At 55.5% G+C, this 13,725-nt stretch overlaps 1 protein-coding gene across 1 annotated transcript; it reads right to left on the bottom strand.

The window, feature by feature from the left end:
- Window positions 1-967: 967 nt before the first annotated feature.
- Window positions 968-13,253, bottom strand: RAB44 (RAB44, member RAS oncogene family; the record flags this gene model as incomplete). The annotated part of the gene is made up of 16 exons (XM_082296282.1): window positions 968-1,132; window positions 1,579-1,655; window positions 2,490-2,591; window positions 3,266-3,380; window positions 3,715-3,796; window positions 4,279-4,836; window positions 8,422-9,551; window positions 10,038-10,132; window positions 10,442-10,490; window positions 10,858-11,045; window positions 11,361-11,456; window positions 11,572-11,662; window positions 12,004-12,147; window positions 12,422-12,593; window positions 12,834-12,948; window positions 13,044-13,253. 16 exons carry the CDS (start codon window positions 13,251-13,253, stop codon window positions 1,045-1,047), a joined length of 3,312 nt encoding a protein of 1,103 aa, XP_082152408.1. The 3' UTR covers window positions 968-1,044.
- Window positions 13,254-13,725: the final 472 nt, after the last annotated feature.

Genomic DNA, 13,725 nt, shown 5'->3' with positions numbered 1-13,725 from the left:
ACGTATAAATAATAACGGCAACAAAAAGCAAATCCAACTAGGCAGAATTATTTCCCCGAACTCTGCACATAAGCACAGCCTTTAAATACACCTGTTGAACTGCTGGGAATTTACATGGAACATATAAAATACTAAAATATAGCGCTTGTATTCTGATTTATTTAGTCTGTATGTCCTTTTTTTTCCAGCAAAAGTATGATTCAATCAAGTTGTAAAAAGATTTTTTAAAAAACCCTTGAAATTGGGACATGTGCTTATTTAGATTTTCAGGCTGGATTTAAAACCAATTCAGTTACTTCACAAAGAGCAGAAGGGCAGGATGCAGCAGCTTGTTCTTCTCTGCCCAGCCTGAGATTTGCTGCAATAGTCCAGAACTCTGCTCTGGGGACAACACAATGAAAAAACCTCTTGCAAGCATTTATCTTCTTATTATCCTGGACGTGCTCTTGGGGCTTTTGAATTTATTTTGAGAAAAATATTCAGTAGTTTCTGTCAAGTCCCATCACAGCTCGCTGGCAGGATAAACCTGGGAAGGGAAAAATTAGCTTTACCTTGTCTAATTGGAGAGACTTAAGTGCATTTAGGATACACTGAATATCTCATTGTTCCTGATCAAATCCAATCAGATTGCAAAGCCAGAGCCGAAGTCCCCGCAGCCCAGAGCACCCACAGCACTAAACCCCCTTGTTTTATACACTTGGATGGCTCCAGGTTTTCATTTCTTCTATCCCAAGGCTTGGGTTTAGTCCCTGCTGCTTCCCATATCCTTCCAGCATCTCAGACTCATCTGGGTTCCTTTTCTACCTCTTTCCTTGGCCTGTTTTTGGTCTCCAAAAGAAAGGGGTGAAGTTCCCCAAGAAGTATTTTGGAGGGCTGGTGTGCTCTGGGGGAATGGCAGGGAGTTCCCCACAGCAGCTTTTGCTCTCAGCATCCAAGGAAGATCAGGCAAGGAAGACACACGGGGAGAGAGAAGGTGTCCAAGGGCTATTTTTGTGTTTTTCTGGCTGTTGCTACAGTTTCAGATCAGTGTGGGGGGTCTGTCCATCACCAGCAGCAGCCTTTTTTCTTCTGGGGTGGCTTTGGTACTTCTTCTGCCTTATTTTTCAATTCATCTTCACGAACTTTGAGCAACCTGGGAGAAAAGGAAGCAAATTAGCTGGGTATTTCCCCCATATTTTGTATTGTTGTGCTGTGTGTCTTGACAAGCCTTGGTACAAGAGGCTCAGCACGGCTGAAAGGAGTCAGCATCCTTCCAGTTCCACGTGATCCAAGAGCTGTGGACGCTGCTAAAAATGCTGACCTAAATCAAATCACAGACAGAACTTGTTTCAGTCAAGCAAGGGAGAAATCAGCAGCATCCCAAAAAGGGTTTCATTCATCTCCTTGCAATGCTGGTTGTTCAGGAGACAAGTTAGGCCAGTGCTAAGTGCTCATCCCCGCACGTGCTGCCCTGAATTTTCCCTGGCATTTGGGCATGGAGTCTCTGGTGACAGTGACATCCCAGTATTTGGAGTTAAAAAAGCAGGGAGGGAGCCCATTAAACTGAGGACAGCTGGAAAATCCAAGTACATGCCTCACCTGACAAAGCTGACCATGGACTCGAAGACGTTGTGGCCTGAGGCAGCGCTGCACTCGTAAAACATGAGCTGATGCTCCTGGAAGACACAGACCCCGAATAGAAATGTAATGTTCTTGCACTGGAATAGCTTAATGTGGGAATAAACAGCCATGGGACAGTCACAGCCAAGGGAAAACAGGAGGGAATCAAGGAAACAAATACCTCAATAACTTATTTACTGGAACATGAGGGTGAAATCCAGTTTTTCTGGTTGCTACGACACTAACTTTTAACACCAAGGAAAAGGCTGACACTGCAGACAGAAGAATTTGTGATGCCCTCTGGTTATGGGAGTGAACACAGAGAGAGACATACCTAGATGTTCCCAACTCTTTTGTGCCTGACAGTGACCAGTTTGGGAAAATAAGCATCTATCCCTCATCTCCATTTGTAAAACTGGCCCATGGATTCTGGCCCAAATCCCTTAAGTCTAAAATTAAGTCATTAAAGGTGAGATTCTTCTCATTCTCCTCACCTAACTTTTATTAGCCATCTATATTTGAAGAGATTAATTAAACTTTGATCATTTCAGTATCTTTAAACCAGGATAGTGCTCAGTGGGTTTATTGTTTTGATGGTGCTGGGAACATACTGAACACTTCACAGCAAAGATAAGCAGAGCTGAAAATGTTTTAATTTACAAATCCAGTTCCATAAACCAAGTTACTGGGATGGTGCTGGGGCAAAATTAAAGTGGCAAAGGGAAAGCAAGGCAGGGAAGGGTGAGAGGTGGGTTCAGAGAGCGCTTTGCTGGCTGCCTATGCATGAGGGGGTAAATTAAGGGCTTTCCCCTTTCTCCAGCTCCTCAGGCTCGTGGTGTTCATCTTTAGCTGTCCCTGCCTTGCTTGGGTGGCTGTGCTTCACCACCTACCTTGGCCAGGCATTCACCCTCCTTCGTAGGGACCTGTCTCTGGGCAGCACAGTCGGTTTTGTTCCCGAGAAGCAGAACAGCAACTCCATCCTCTGCTGCTTCCTGAGTGATAAAGAGGGGAAGAAGAGGACAGCTTCAAAATCTTCCTTGAATCCCAGCTGGCCATACTGTCTACACATATCCTGGAACGCCACGACTGACCCATTGATTTGGACTAATAACAGAACTTTAAATTCTTAAATAAGTTCAACAGCATTTAAGAAATTATTTTTTTCCTCTTAAATCATCTGTCTATGTCTATTAGCAGGGCAGAAAACTGGATGAGTTACCCTTGTAATGAATTCACTTTGTGCTCAACTTCAGCAGCCCTCTGAAGATGCTCTGGCTGGGATTTAAAGGCACTGAGAAAGGCAAGATGCTATTTTGCTTCAGCATTTTTGAACACTGACTTTGTGTCAATTGGAAATCTCTGACAAGAAGTTTTTAATAAGCCTTGAATCACCTCCCATTTCCCAGGACCCAAAGTGGACTATTCTTGATGTAAAAGCACCATCACTTCCAACATTTTCCATTCCTCTTCACTAGTTTTTAATTGTTTAAGAGCTGACCAGTGCTACCAACAAATTACCCTGGGAAACGCTGCAGACTTGTGAAAATTGTCTGTATCTGACTTAAATCCTCCAAGAAAAATTATTTTATAACCAACGCAATGCAGAATACACTTTCCAAAGGGCTTGGCCACTCCTATCATCCCAAGAGCTCGGGACCTCACCCACCTGGATGCAGCTGAGCCAGTAGCGCACGTCGGAGAAGGAGTACTCGGAGGTGATGTCGTACATCAGCACCACCCCGTCCGCCTTCCGGAAGAACTGCTTGGTCATGCTGTGGTACCTGTGAGCATTTCAGATGGTCACTACTATGGTCTAAGGAGGTTCTGCCTAGGAGTGATGTGAAATCCTAGTGGAAAAGGTGGGAATGCGGGTCTACAAAACAGGCAAACCCCAGATTTGGCTCTTGTCCTGATGGCAGGGACCATAGGAACAGCCTGAGTGCCAGTTTTATCTTAATTACTTCCTTTATTGTGTTTTATCAGATCACATACAGTACAGAGTCCCTCCTTGAGCAACCCCACCTTTGCTTAGCAAAGCCAAGAATATTCATTGCCCCTAAACTACCAGGAAAAAGAAAACCCCAGGTCATGTCCTTAAGCAGCACAGCACCTCACCTTTCCTGACCAGCTGAGTCCCACAGGCGGAGAGCAAAGCGCTTGTTATCCACAACAAGGTTTTTGATCTGATAATCCAGTCCTAGAAGACACAAAAGAGGATATTTTGATACTGTAGAGTTCTGCCCTGTGACAGAAGATGGATGGAGAAGAAACATGGGGCAGGGTGGTCTGAGGCAGCAGCTCCAGGGGTTGGTCCCAAGGGAACCTCTAGCTTTTAGATGTTCAATGGCTGGATTTTGGGAAGGTCTCTCATCTCATGATGAATAAAACCAGGTTGGTGAAGAGAGGAGAATGGAGCTGAAAGGCAAAGCAGAGGGGAAAGCACTGGGCCGCTGTCATTGGTGCCCTAGGAAGGACGAGGAGGAGCAGCATTTCCTGCCCATGAGCATCCAGGCGTGGGGAGTTGGTGGTTCTGGTTGGCCCCTGGGGACAGGTTGTACAACACACTTGGCATGAGCTGTAACAGGCATGTGATAGCCACCAGCAGCTTGTGAGGTGGAGGAAAGGGAATTGCAGTGGTGATCCAAGCGAGTGCTTGGAGAAGGGCTGGAGGAGACCTACCCACTGTGGCGGCGAGGTGGGGGTTGAAGGTGTCGGCGTGCAAACGGTACAGGAACGATGTTTTGCCCACGTGGGAGTCCCCAACGAACAGCACATTGTAGAGGTGGTCTGGATCCAGGGGAGCTTTAGGACAACCCCTTGGGCCTCCTGCCCCACCTGCAGTCACAGCCCCTAGGCTGGGCTCACCTTCCTGGCTCACTTTCTGACCAAACTCTTGCATCTTCTCTTGTTGGCCAACACTGAGGTCTTTGCTCTGTTCTCCTAAGAGCTGCCCTTGCCCCAGTGAGTTATCTCTGAGGACCATCCCCAGCTGATCACTCCCAGCATCTTCTGGTGGCACGGTCACGTGCAGTGTTGATGCTGGTGACACCTCTTGCTTTGGAGGCTCGGCAGGTCTGGCAGCTCTGGCAGCTCTGTGCTCCGGTTCCATCGCGGGTGCTGTCTCCCCCTCCGGCCGCGGGGCCACCGTGTGAAGCCTCCCCTCATGTCCCTGTGCTGAAACCTGCTCCTGAAGCTCCCTTGGGGTTGCCTGTCCCGGAGCACAAAGCCGCCACACATCTGGAATGAGAATATCCTCCTGCATCATCGTTTCCAGCTTTAGGGTGTTGATTTGTAACGGCACCTCAGAGAACAGGGAGGCCAATGCTGGCACAGCGTCATTGTGGCCCTGGTTTAGTCCTAGACCCTGAGTTTTCACTACATTCCTCGCCCCTGCCTCCAGCCTCTCTCCCTGTGCCACTTCCAGACCATGAGCTCCATCCAGAGGCTTGTCCTCTGCAGGAGCCCTCTCTCCCTGCAATAATTCCTGTGCCTCCAGAATCTGCCCCTCAGGACCAACATATGTTCCCGGTTTTGCTTGGAGACCAGGGCCCTCTGCAGCAGTGACAGGCTCAGGACACAAAGCAGCCTCAGTTGGAGGGGGCACATATGCAGCAGCAGCTCCTTCCCGCAGGTTTGCAGTGGGAGATAGACCCAGACCTGCCTCCAAAGCTGGAGTCCAGCTCTGCTCCCCTTCCCACATCCCAACTACACCCAGAGGTGTCAGATCTGCCTCTGTGCTCCCTCCTGAGCCTGCTTTGGACTCGTGCTGTTCTGTAAACAGCTGCACATCAGCACCAGTGCTCTGGGCCTCCAGTGTGTCCAGGCTTTCAGCCTCGTCCTGTGGTTGTACTCCTGCACCAGCCCCCTCTCCCTGTTTGCCTCGTTCTCCTGCTGGATCAAGCGCAGACTCCTCTGGCAGACCATGCTCTCTTTGCACTTGTGCTTCTGCAGTCAGCTGCACATTGGCACCACTGCTCTGGTGCTCAACACTGTCCAGGCTTTCAGCCTCTTCCCCTGGTTGTAGACCTGCACCAGCCCCCTCTCCCTGACCCAAGGTCACCCCACTGGGATGAGGCTCTGGCTCGTGTGGCAGCCCATGCTCACCTTGCGCTTGTGCCACGTCCTCTTCTTCATCCTCCTCAATCTGAACAGCTCTTCCACCCTCCCCTCCGCATGGAGCCCCTGAGCTGGGTCCCCCACACAGCTGCAGATCTGCCTGGGCATCCTCTGCCTCCACTTCCACCAACTCTGCTTTATCCACCTGATCCAGGGGCTGCTCATCTGGATCCAGTCTCCCTCCCTGCTCTGTCCCTGAGGATCCAGCCTCAGCCAAGTGCTGCAGATCTGCCTCTGTGCTTTCTCCTGAGGCTGGTTTGAGTTCATCTCCCTCTGCAATCAGCTGCACATTGGCACCACTGCTCTGGTCCTCAGTAGTGTCCAGGCTTTCAGCCTCTTCCTGTGCTTGCATGTCTTCATCAGCTCCTTCACTGTGCTCAACTCCTGATCCAGCCAGATCAAGCACAGGCTCGTGTGGCAGCCCATGCTCACCCTGTCCTTGTGCCCCATCCTCTTCCTCATCCTCAATCCGAACATTTGTTCCAATTTCTCCTCCCCGTGGAGCCCCCGAGCTGGGTCCCCCACACAGCTGCAGATCTGCCTGAGCATCCTCTGCCTCCACTTCCACCAACTCTGCTTTATCCACCTGATCCAGGGGCTGCACATCTGGATCCAATCTCCCTCCCTGCTGTGTCCCTGAGGATCCAGCCTCACCCAGGAGCTGCAGATCTGCCTCTGTGCTCCCTCCCAGGGTCAGTCTGAGCTCATCCCCCTCTGCAATCAGCTGCACATTGGCACCACTGCTCTGATCTCCCACTGTGGGCAGGATTACCACCTCCTCCACTGGCTGCACACCTGCATCTGTCCCCCTTCTCTGTCTCGTGGTTACTCCAGAGGGGTGAGGCACAGGCTCCTGCACCAGCTCACGCCCACTCTGTCCCTGTCCCCAGTCTGCAGCCCCATCCCTGAGCTGCACAGCTGCACGGTCCCCCCCTCCCTGGGGACTTTCTGGGCTGAGACCCCCACACAGCTGAGTGTCTGTGCAGGAGTCCTCTGCCTCCGCTTCCACTAACTCTGCTTTATCCACCTGATCCAGGAGCTGCACATCTGGACCCACACTCCCTCCCTGCTCTGTTCCCAGGGAGTCAGTCTGGTTTAAGGCCTGCCAGTCTGCCTCTGTGCTTTCTCCTGAGGCTGATTTGAGTTCACCCCCCTCTGCAATCAGCTGCACATTGGCACCACGGCTCTGGTCCTCAGTAGTGTCCAGGCTTTCAGCCTCTTCCTGTGCTTGCATGTTTTCACCAGCTCCTTCACTGTGCTCAACTCCTGATCCCTGCAGATCAAGCACAGGCTCGTGTGGCAGCCCATGCTCACCCTGTCCTTGTGCCCCATCCTCTTCCTCATCCTCCTCAATCTGAACAGCTGTTCTACTCTCCCCTCCCCGTGGAACTCCTGGGCTGAGTCCCCCACACAGCTGCAGATCTGACTGGGCATCCTCTACTTCCGTTTCCAAAACATCTTCTCTATCAGCCTGATCCAGGGGCTGCACATCTGGATCCACACTCCTTCCCTGCTCTGTCTCTGAGGATCCAGCCTCACCCAGGAGCTGCAGATCTGCCTCTGTGCTCCCTCCCAGGGTCAGTCTGAGCTCATCCCCCTCTGCAGTCAGCTGCACATTGGCACCACTGCTCTGGTGCTCAACACTGCCCAGGCTTTCAGCCTCTTCCCCTGGTTGTAGACCTGCACCAGCCCCCTCTCCCTGACCCAAGGTCACCCCACTGGGATGAGGCTCTGGCTCGTGTGGCAGCCCATGCTCACCTTGCACTTGTGCCACGTCCTCTTCTTCATCCTCCTCAATCTGAACAACTCTTCCACCCTCCCCTCCACATGGAGCCCCTGAGCTGGGTCCCCCACACAGCTGCAGATCTGCCTGGGCATCCTCTGCCTCCACTTCCACCAACTCTGCTTTATCCACCTGATCCAGGGGCTGCACATCTGGATCCAATCTCCCTCCCTGCTCTGTCCCTGGGGATCCAGCCTCACCCAGGAGCTGCAGATCTGCCTCTGTGCTTTCTCCTGAGGCTGGTTTGAGTTCATCCCCCTCTGCAGTCAGCTGCACATTGGCACCACTGCTCTGGTGCTCAACACTGCCCAGGCTTTCAGCCTCTTCCCCTGGTTGTAGACCTGCACCAGCCCCCTCTCCCTGACCCAAGGTCACCCCACTGGGATGAGGCTCTGGCTCGTGTGGCAGCCCATGCTCACCTTGCTCTTGTGCCCCATCCTCTTCCTCATTCTCTTGGAGCTCAATAGCTCTTCCACCCTCCCCTCCCTGGGGGGTTTTTGGGCTGAGACCCCTGCAGAGCTGCAGATCTGCCTCCACCAGTTCCAGTGCCTGAGACTTAACTGGGAACAGCCCACACAAGTCTGGGCTGCCCACAGGTGTTTGTTCTGGGGAAGGACCCTCCCTGTGCACTGCAGCAGCCCCCATTTCTTCTCCCAGCCCTAACTCTGGTTTGTCCTCCAGTGGCACACCTGGATCCACACCTGCTCCCTGCTGTACCCCTGGGGATCCAGCCTCATTCGAGACCTGCAGATCTGCCTCCACCTCTGCCAGCAGCTCCATGCTGGTGCTGCTCTGGGCCTCCATCAGTTCCACATCTGTTCCCACTCCTCCTTCCTGGCTGTGCGTGGGTAGCACAGCCGCTGCCAGTGGCTCCTGAGTGCCCACACTCCCTCCCTGCCCTGCACCTCCCCTGGCACACTCACCCTGCAGCTGCTCTGCCTCCCTGGGCTCTGCTTCCTCCACCTCCTCTTCCTCGCTCCCAGCTCTGCTGCTCCCTGCACGCTCAGCTCGGGCTGGCAGCACTTCCAGCACTTCAGAATCCGCAGTCTCTCCCTGGGGCTGCACCTCCGGACTGGCACGCTCCTCATCCAGCACTGCCGGGCCAGGAGCCACTGCCACCTCAGGGACACCATCCCCATGAGCTGCCTCCACTTGTGCCTCACTCCAGGATGGTGGCTCTGGCTCCAGGTGCTCTCCCAGCTCAGTTTCCAGTTTCTCAGGGAGCCCCAATGCCGGGTCAGCCCATTCCTGCAGTGCCATGCTTGGGGCCTGCACACATTGGCCCAGAGTCCCGCCTGGCTGGAGCTCATCCACGGCAAGGCACTGTCCCACTGCCACACCTTCCTGCCCAGCCTCAGGTGGCCCCAGACCTGCCTCCAAATTTTCTCCTTGGCTTATCTCTACTTCCTCAGCTTCTCCCAGGAGCTGTGGTTTTTTCCCACCTGTGTTTTCCTGCAGCCACTCTGCTCCCTCCACCTCCATCGGCACTTGCTCTCCTGCCTCCATGCTCTCTCCCAGATGCTCAGCCACATTTAGCACCATCTCCACACCAGCACCCTTTCCTTGCAGGAATAACATCTTCTGTGCCTCCTCTGGGTTCTCTCCCTGCTCTGCCCCTGGCTCCTGAGCCATGCAGTGCCCGGCTCCTGTGGACGCACCAGCCTGTTTCACATCCGGAGCATGAAGCTCAGCTGTGGCTGGTCCCTCTTGCAGGTCTCCTTCAAGCAGCTCGTGATGGCTGTGGCCAGGGAGGGTCTCCTGCAGGACCCCAGGGGTTGTTCCATGGGCTGTGGCTGCCTCTGGCCCTGTTTGGGGCTCAGTGTTGTCCCAGGGGTGACAGGGAGCGTCTTCCAGGGCAGGGGGTGCACCTGGTGCCTGTGCCTTCAGATGTTTGCTCAGAGCTGCTATTGCATCATTCATCTCTCTTAGCAAAGAGCTTTGGTCAGAGAAAGCTTCCTCTTTCAGAGATTCTGGGAAGGGGTCCTCTTCTGTAGAGCTTGCTTTCCCTGGGGCTCCTGAAAGGTGTATTTCTGCTGGCAGCATTTCCCAAACCCTGGAAATGGCAGAAAATGGGATCAATGAACCAGCTCCCAGGTGAGGCTCCAGCTCCCTCCCATCCCCAGTCAGTCCCAGAGGGTGTCTGATCTACAGCCTCACCCCACCCCTCTCCAAACTGGATTTTATTTCCCCTCTGGGTGCACTTGGAGTTCACACAGGCAGCAATGGGGGCAGAGGAAAGGGGGATGCACACGCAGGCAGCCAGACCCGGGGCCGTATCCTGGCCTCTTCCCAGTACCCATACTGGCATTATCAGACAGGAAAAGACAACTCTCAGCCAGGTACAGCAAGTTCCTGAGCCAAGGGAGTGATGAGCTGGGATAAGAGATGTGATCTCCAGGGTGAGAGATGAGTGGGTGGGAGAGGAGTCTTAAAAGGATGAAATATGATTGTTTGCCTGGGGAGGGTGGAGGGAGGGCCTGGGGCTCAGCCCCTGCTCACAGATGCCAAGGGCACACACGGGAGCAGCAGGACCCCTTACACTTTGTGGGTGCTCTTGGCTTTGCTTTCGTCGCTCTGGGATCCCAGCCTGATCCGCATCTCGGAGCGAAACTTCTCGCTCTTCCCAGGACTCAGCTGCAGGAAACAGGGTGGGAAGAGGAGAGAGAAAAACGCTCAGTGAGGGAGAATATCCACCCGAAACGCTGTGGAGTTCTCTGAAATCCCCTGAAATGCTGGAGGAATCCAGCTGTACCCACCCAAAATCTTGGCGGTACCAGAAGTAAGGTGCTGCAACCTCCTCCCTTCCCAAATATCTGCACCAACCCCGTTTGAGAAAGCTTTTAGGGGAGGCAGTGCTGCAGGAGCACCCTGTGCCCTTGGGCTCCCCAGCAGTTCCAAACAGCAGTTCCCCCTGTCCTGTCCCCACACACCCTGCTGGAGTACCTGTGGGGACATTGGCACCTCGATGGGTAACTCTGCCACCACTCTGTCCCTGCAAACACAGAGCACAAGGGTCGGAACAGGAACTCCATCCTCTTCACCACATCCACCCCTGCAGCAGGGTTGTCAGGGTAGTGATAGTCAGCAAAACCCACAACCCTTGGATCAGTCCTATTGAGCCCTCCTGGGTGAAGGACACCCCCATTTCTCTGGCACTGCCCTCCAGGAACACATTCAGTGCGTGGTGCTGATAGTCCTGCCTTCTTCTCTGATGCTTTGCACACCAAACCGGGATGAACCTGGACTGTGGATAGCACTGAAGCACCGTGGGGCTGAGGCCCATCCGACTCGTTCCGTATCCAGGAGGAAATGACAAATATGGGGATCCGTGAGTGACACACGGTCACTGAGCTACTCACCCGGGCTGCCCTGTGTGCTCCCAAACCACTGTAGCCCTCATTGTCCTCAGGCGGTCCTGGGTCTGCTGCAGCTGCTGGTGCAGGTGCTGCAGGTGATGCTCCAGTGCCCGGTTGCTCTCCTCCAGCTGCCGGTTTTCCGTGCTGGTGGCTTGCTGGGAGCTGTGGAGGCTGCGGCAGCGCCGCTCCAGCTGTGGGATGGCAACCAGGACGCTCACAGCCCGCCCAAATCCCCATTAATTAATTAAAAACCATCTCCTCTAGACCCGGGGCTGAATTATGCCCCCCCCCCCCGAGGATGGTGGGTGGGAAACTCAACTCGTGTCCTCTGGGGATGGAGGGGAGTGTGGGATGGAGGTGGCAAATGCGGTGTGGAGGCTCCTGTGTGACAACTTGCAGCCAGGGCTGGCAGGGACACACCGGGATCAGCTGTGCATCACCGTGGGGTTGTTACAGCACAGCCCAGAGACCCCTAACACACAAAGGGGGGGTTGGGGCCAGCCCACCTCCATCTGCGCCGTGACCAAGCGCTGCACCTCCCTCTCGCTGGCATCCAGCACTCGCCGCAGCTCCTCACCGTGCTGGTGGCTCCGGGCCATGCTCTGGGGCGGCACAAGACATTGGCACCCACTCATCCATCAGAAGCTGCCGAGGGGGTTTGGGGTGCTGGGTCCCCCCGGCAGGGACAGCGATGGGAGAGGAGCAGCAGTGACCCACCTGCTGCTGCAGCCGCAGCTGTTCCTGCTGGATCTGCTGCTCCAGGACCTCGCAGAGCTGCTGCACGTCCTTGTCGTGCTCGGCCACACGCCTGTGGTGACAGCAGGGCCGGGGCGGGGGTGAGACCCCGCTACAGGAAGTGCAGGTCCCTGGGACCCCGCAGTGCCCGCGGGAGCCTCAGGCTGCGGCTGGGTGTGCCACACCGCACCCAGCACGGATGTGTCCGGCAGTCCGAGTCCGGCCCTTTTGCCATCCCATCCATGACTGTAGAGGGAGCCCGACCCCAAACATCAGCAAAACCGCTGCTCCGGCCGCTGGTGGATATGGTGAAAGCAGCCAGGTTCCTCTGCACGGCTGGGGTGGCCCTTCAGGGCCCATCCCTGTCCCCATGCCTCCTGTCCTATCCCTCTGCACTATCCTGGGGTGACTCACTTGTTCAGAGTCAGCTCCAAAGCCTCCTTCTCGCTCCTGGCTTCTTGGATGCGGTGCCTCATCTTGGCCAGGAAGTCCTCCAGGTTGTCCAGGAGCTGGGGCTCATCCTGCCGGAGCTTCACCCAGAGCTGCCAGATCTCCTGTCTGCAGGGAGAGGGGAGTTTTGGGGTGAGCACCCCCCCCCCCCCCGAACCCCCAAATCCAGGCCAGCTGAGTCATTTAACTCACACTTTCTGAGGTGTATGGGGACAGATGAGCATTGGGGTCGCTGTGACCTTGTTTCCTGCTCCTGTGCTTGGGCCAAGGGCACCGCCAAGGCATTTCTGGGCTCCCTACCTGTGTGGGGATCTCCTGCCCCAAGCCTTTCCCCCTCTACCCATCCTGCAGGACACCCATGGGTGCCAAGCAGGGCACTTACTCTTCAGAGACGTTGTCAGTGCCCAGCTGCTCCATAAAGGCAGCAAAGTGTCTGCGCTCCTCGCTGTCCCCTGCTTCCAGTGCCGGGGTGGGGAGGACCAGCCGGACCCTCCGGGACGCTGTCTTCCGCCGCCGGTGCTCCCTGGCAGCTTTGTGGGAGCTCAAGAACTGCCCTGCTGACAGATATCCCAAATCCTCAGTGCCCAGCTGGGGCAACAGCAAAGCTCAAACCCCAACACTTCCCCCTCCACGGCTTCAGCAAAGCGGCACGACAGGACCCTGCACCAGGTGAGCCATAGGGTGAGACCTGGGCGTGGGGACGATTCATCCTGTGCCACACAGCAAGGGCAGCATTTCACATCCCCCAGGAGAGCACCAGGACTGTGCCCAGGATGAGCCCGGGCTGCACTTACGGAGCCCGGCCAGGAACTCCTCTGTGCCCAAGCGCCCGGTGCCAGCGGCATCCAGCCCATCGAACACGAGCTCCAGCTCCTCCCTGCTGCACGGGAAACCTTCCTCCTGCAATTTCTAAAACCAAAGCAAGCCAGGGTAAAAACCCACCCATCACACCGTGTTCAGTCACCCAGGCAGTGCTGGACCCCAGGTGACAGCCCCATCCTCACCTGCACATCCGAGCGGGTGACGACTCCCGCCTGCTCCGTGTCCCTGTCACTGAGGAATTGCTGCACCCTCTGCACTATTTCAGATGCCCACGGTGGCTCCTCACTGGGGCCAGGTGCTGGTGCTGGGGCCTCCCCAGAGCCCTCACGCAGCTGCTTGCGCCGGCTGGAGCCCAAGCGCCGGCCCTTGGTGGCTGCCCGGCGCTCGGACATGGCCCCGGCTCCGGCCTGGCAGGGACACCGGCGGGTGCTGAGCCTCGGCCCTCTCCTCGCTGGAGACCTTTGCTCTGGCCTGGTGGGACACAGAGGAGAGGAACCAAGTTGGAAATTCATTTTGCTGCTGTCAAGGGCCTAAAACCCGATTGCTGAGGAGGGTTTGGCAACAGGAAGGGCAACCCTTATCTCCGATTGCACGGCGTGAACGGAGCCTGGATCTGCAGCGGCAAAGGCTACTCCCATGGCCATCCCAGGGGCTCCCAGCCCAGCTCCCACCCAGCTGCCACCAGCCAAGAGCCCATCCCAATTCTCCCCATGTTCTCCCCACGCTGTGGAGGATGCACAGGGCACCAGCACCAGCAAGGGCCACCCTGGAGGTGACACAGCAGGAGGTGACACCAGCAAAGGACCAGCCAAGGCGATGCTGGAGGTCTGAGAAAGACGTGCTGGTTTCCACCTGCCTTCTCAC

This window comes from Coloeus monedula, assembly GCF_965178545.1.
Source record: "Coloeus monedula genome assembly, chromosome: 23".
NCBI classification, from domain to species: domain Eukaryota; kingdom Metazoa; phylum Chordata; class Aves; order Passeriformes; family Corvidae; genus Coloeus; species Coloeus monedula.
The sequence above is the reverse complement of the archived record's forward strand: the minus strand, read 5'-3'. Positions and strand labels throughout refer to the sequence as shown.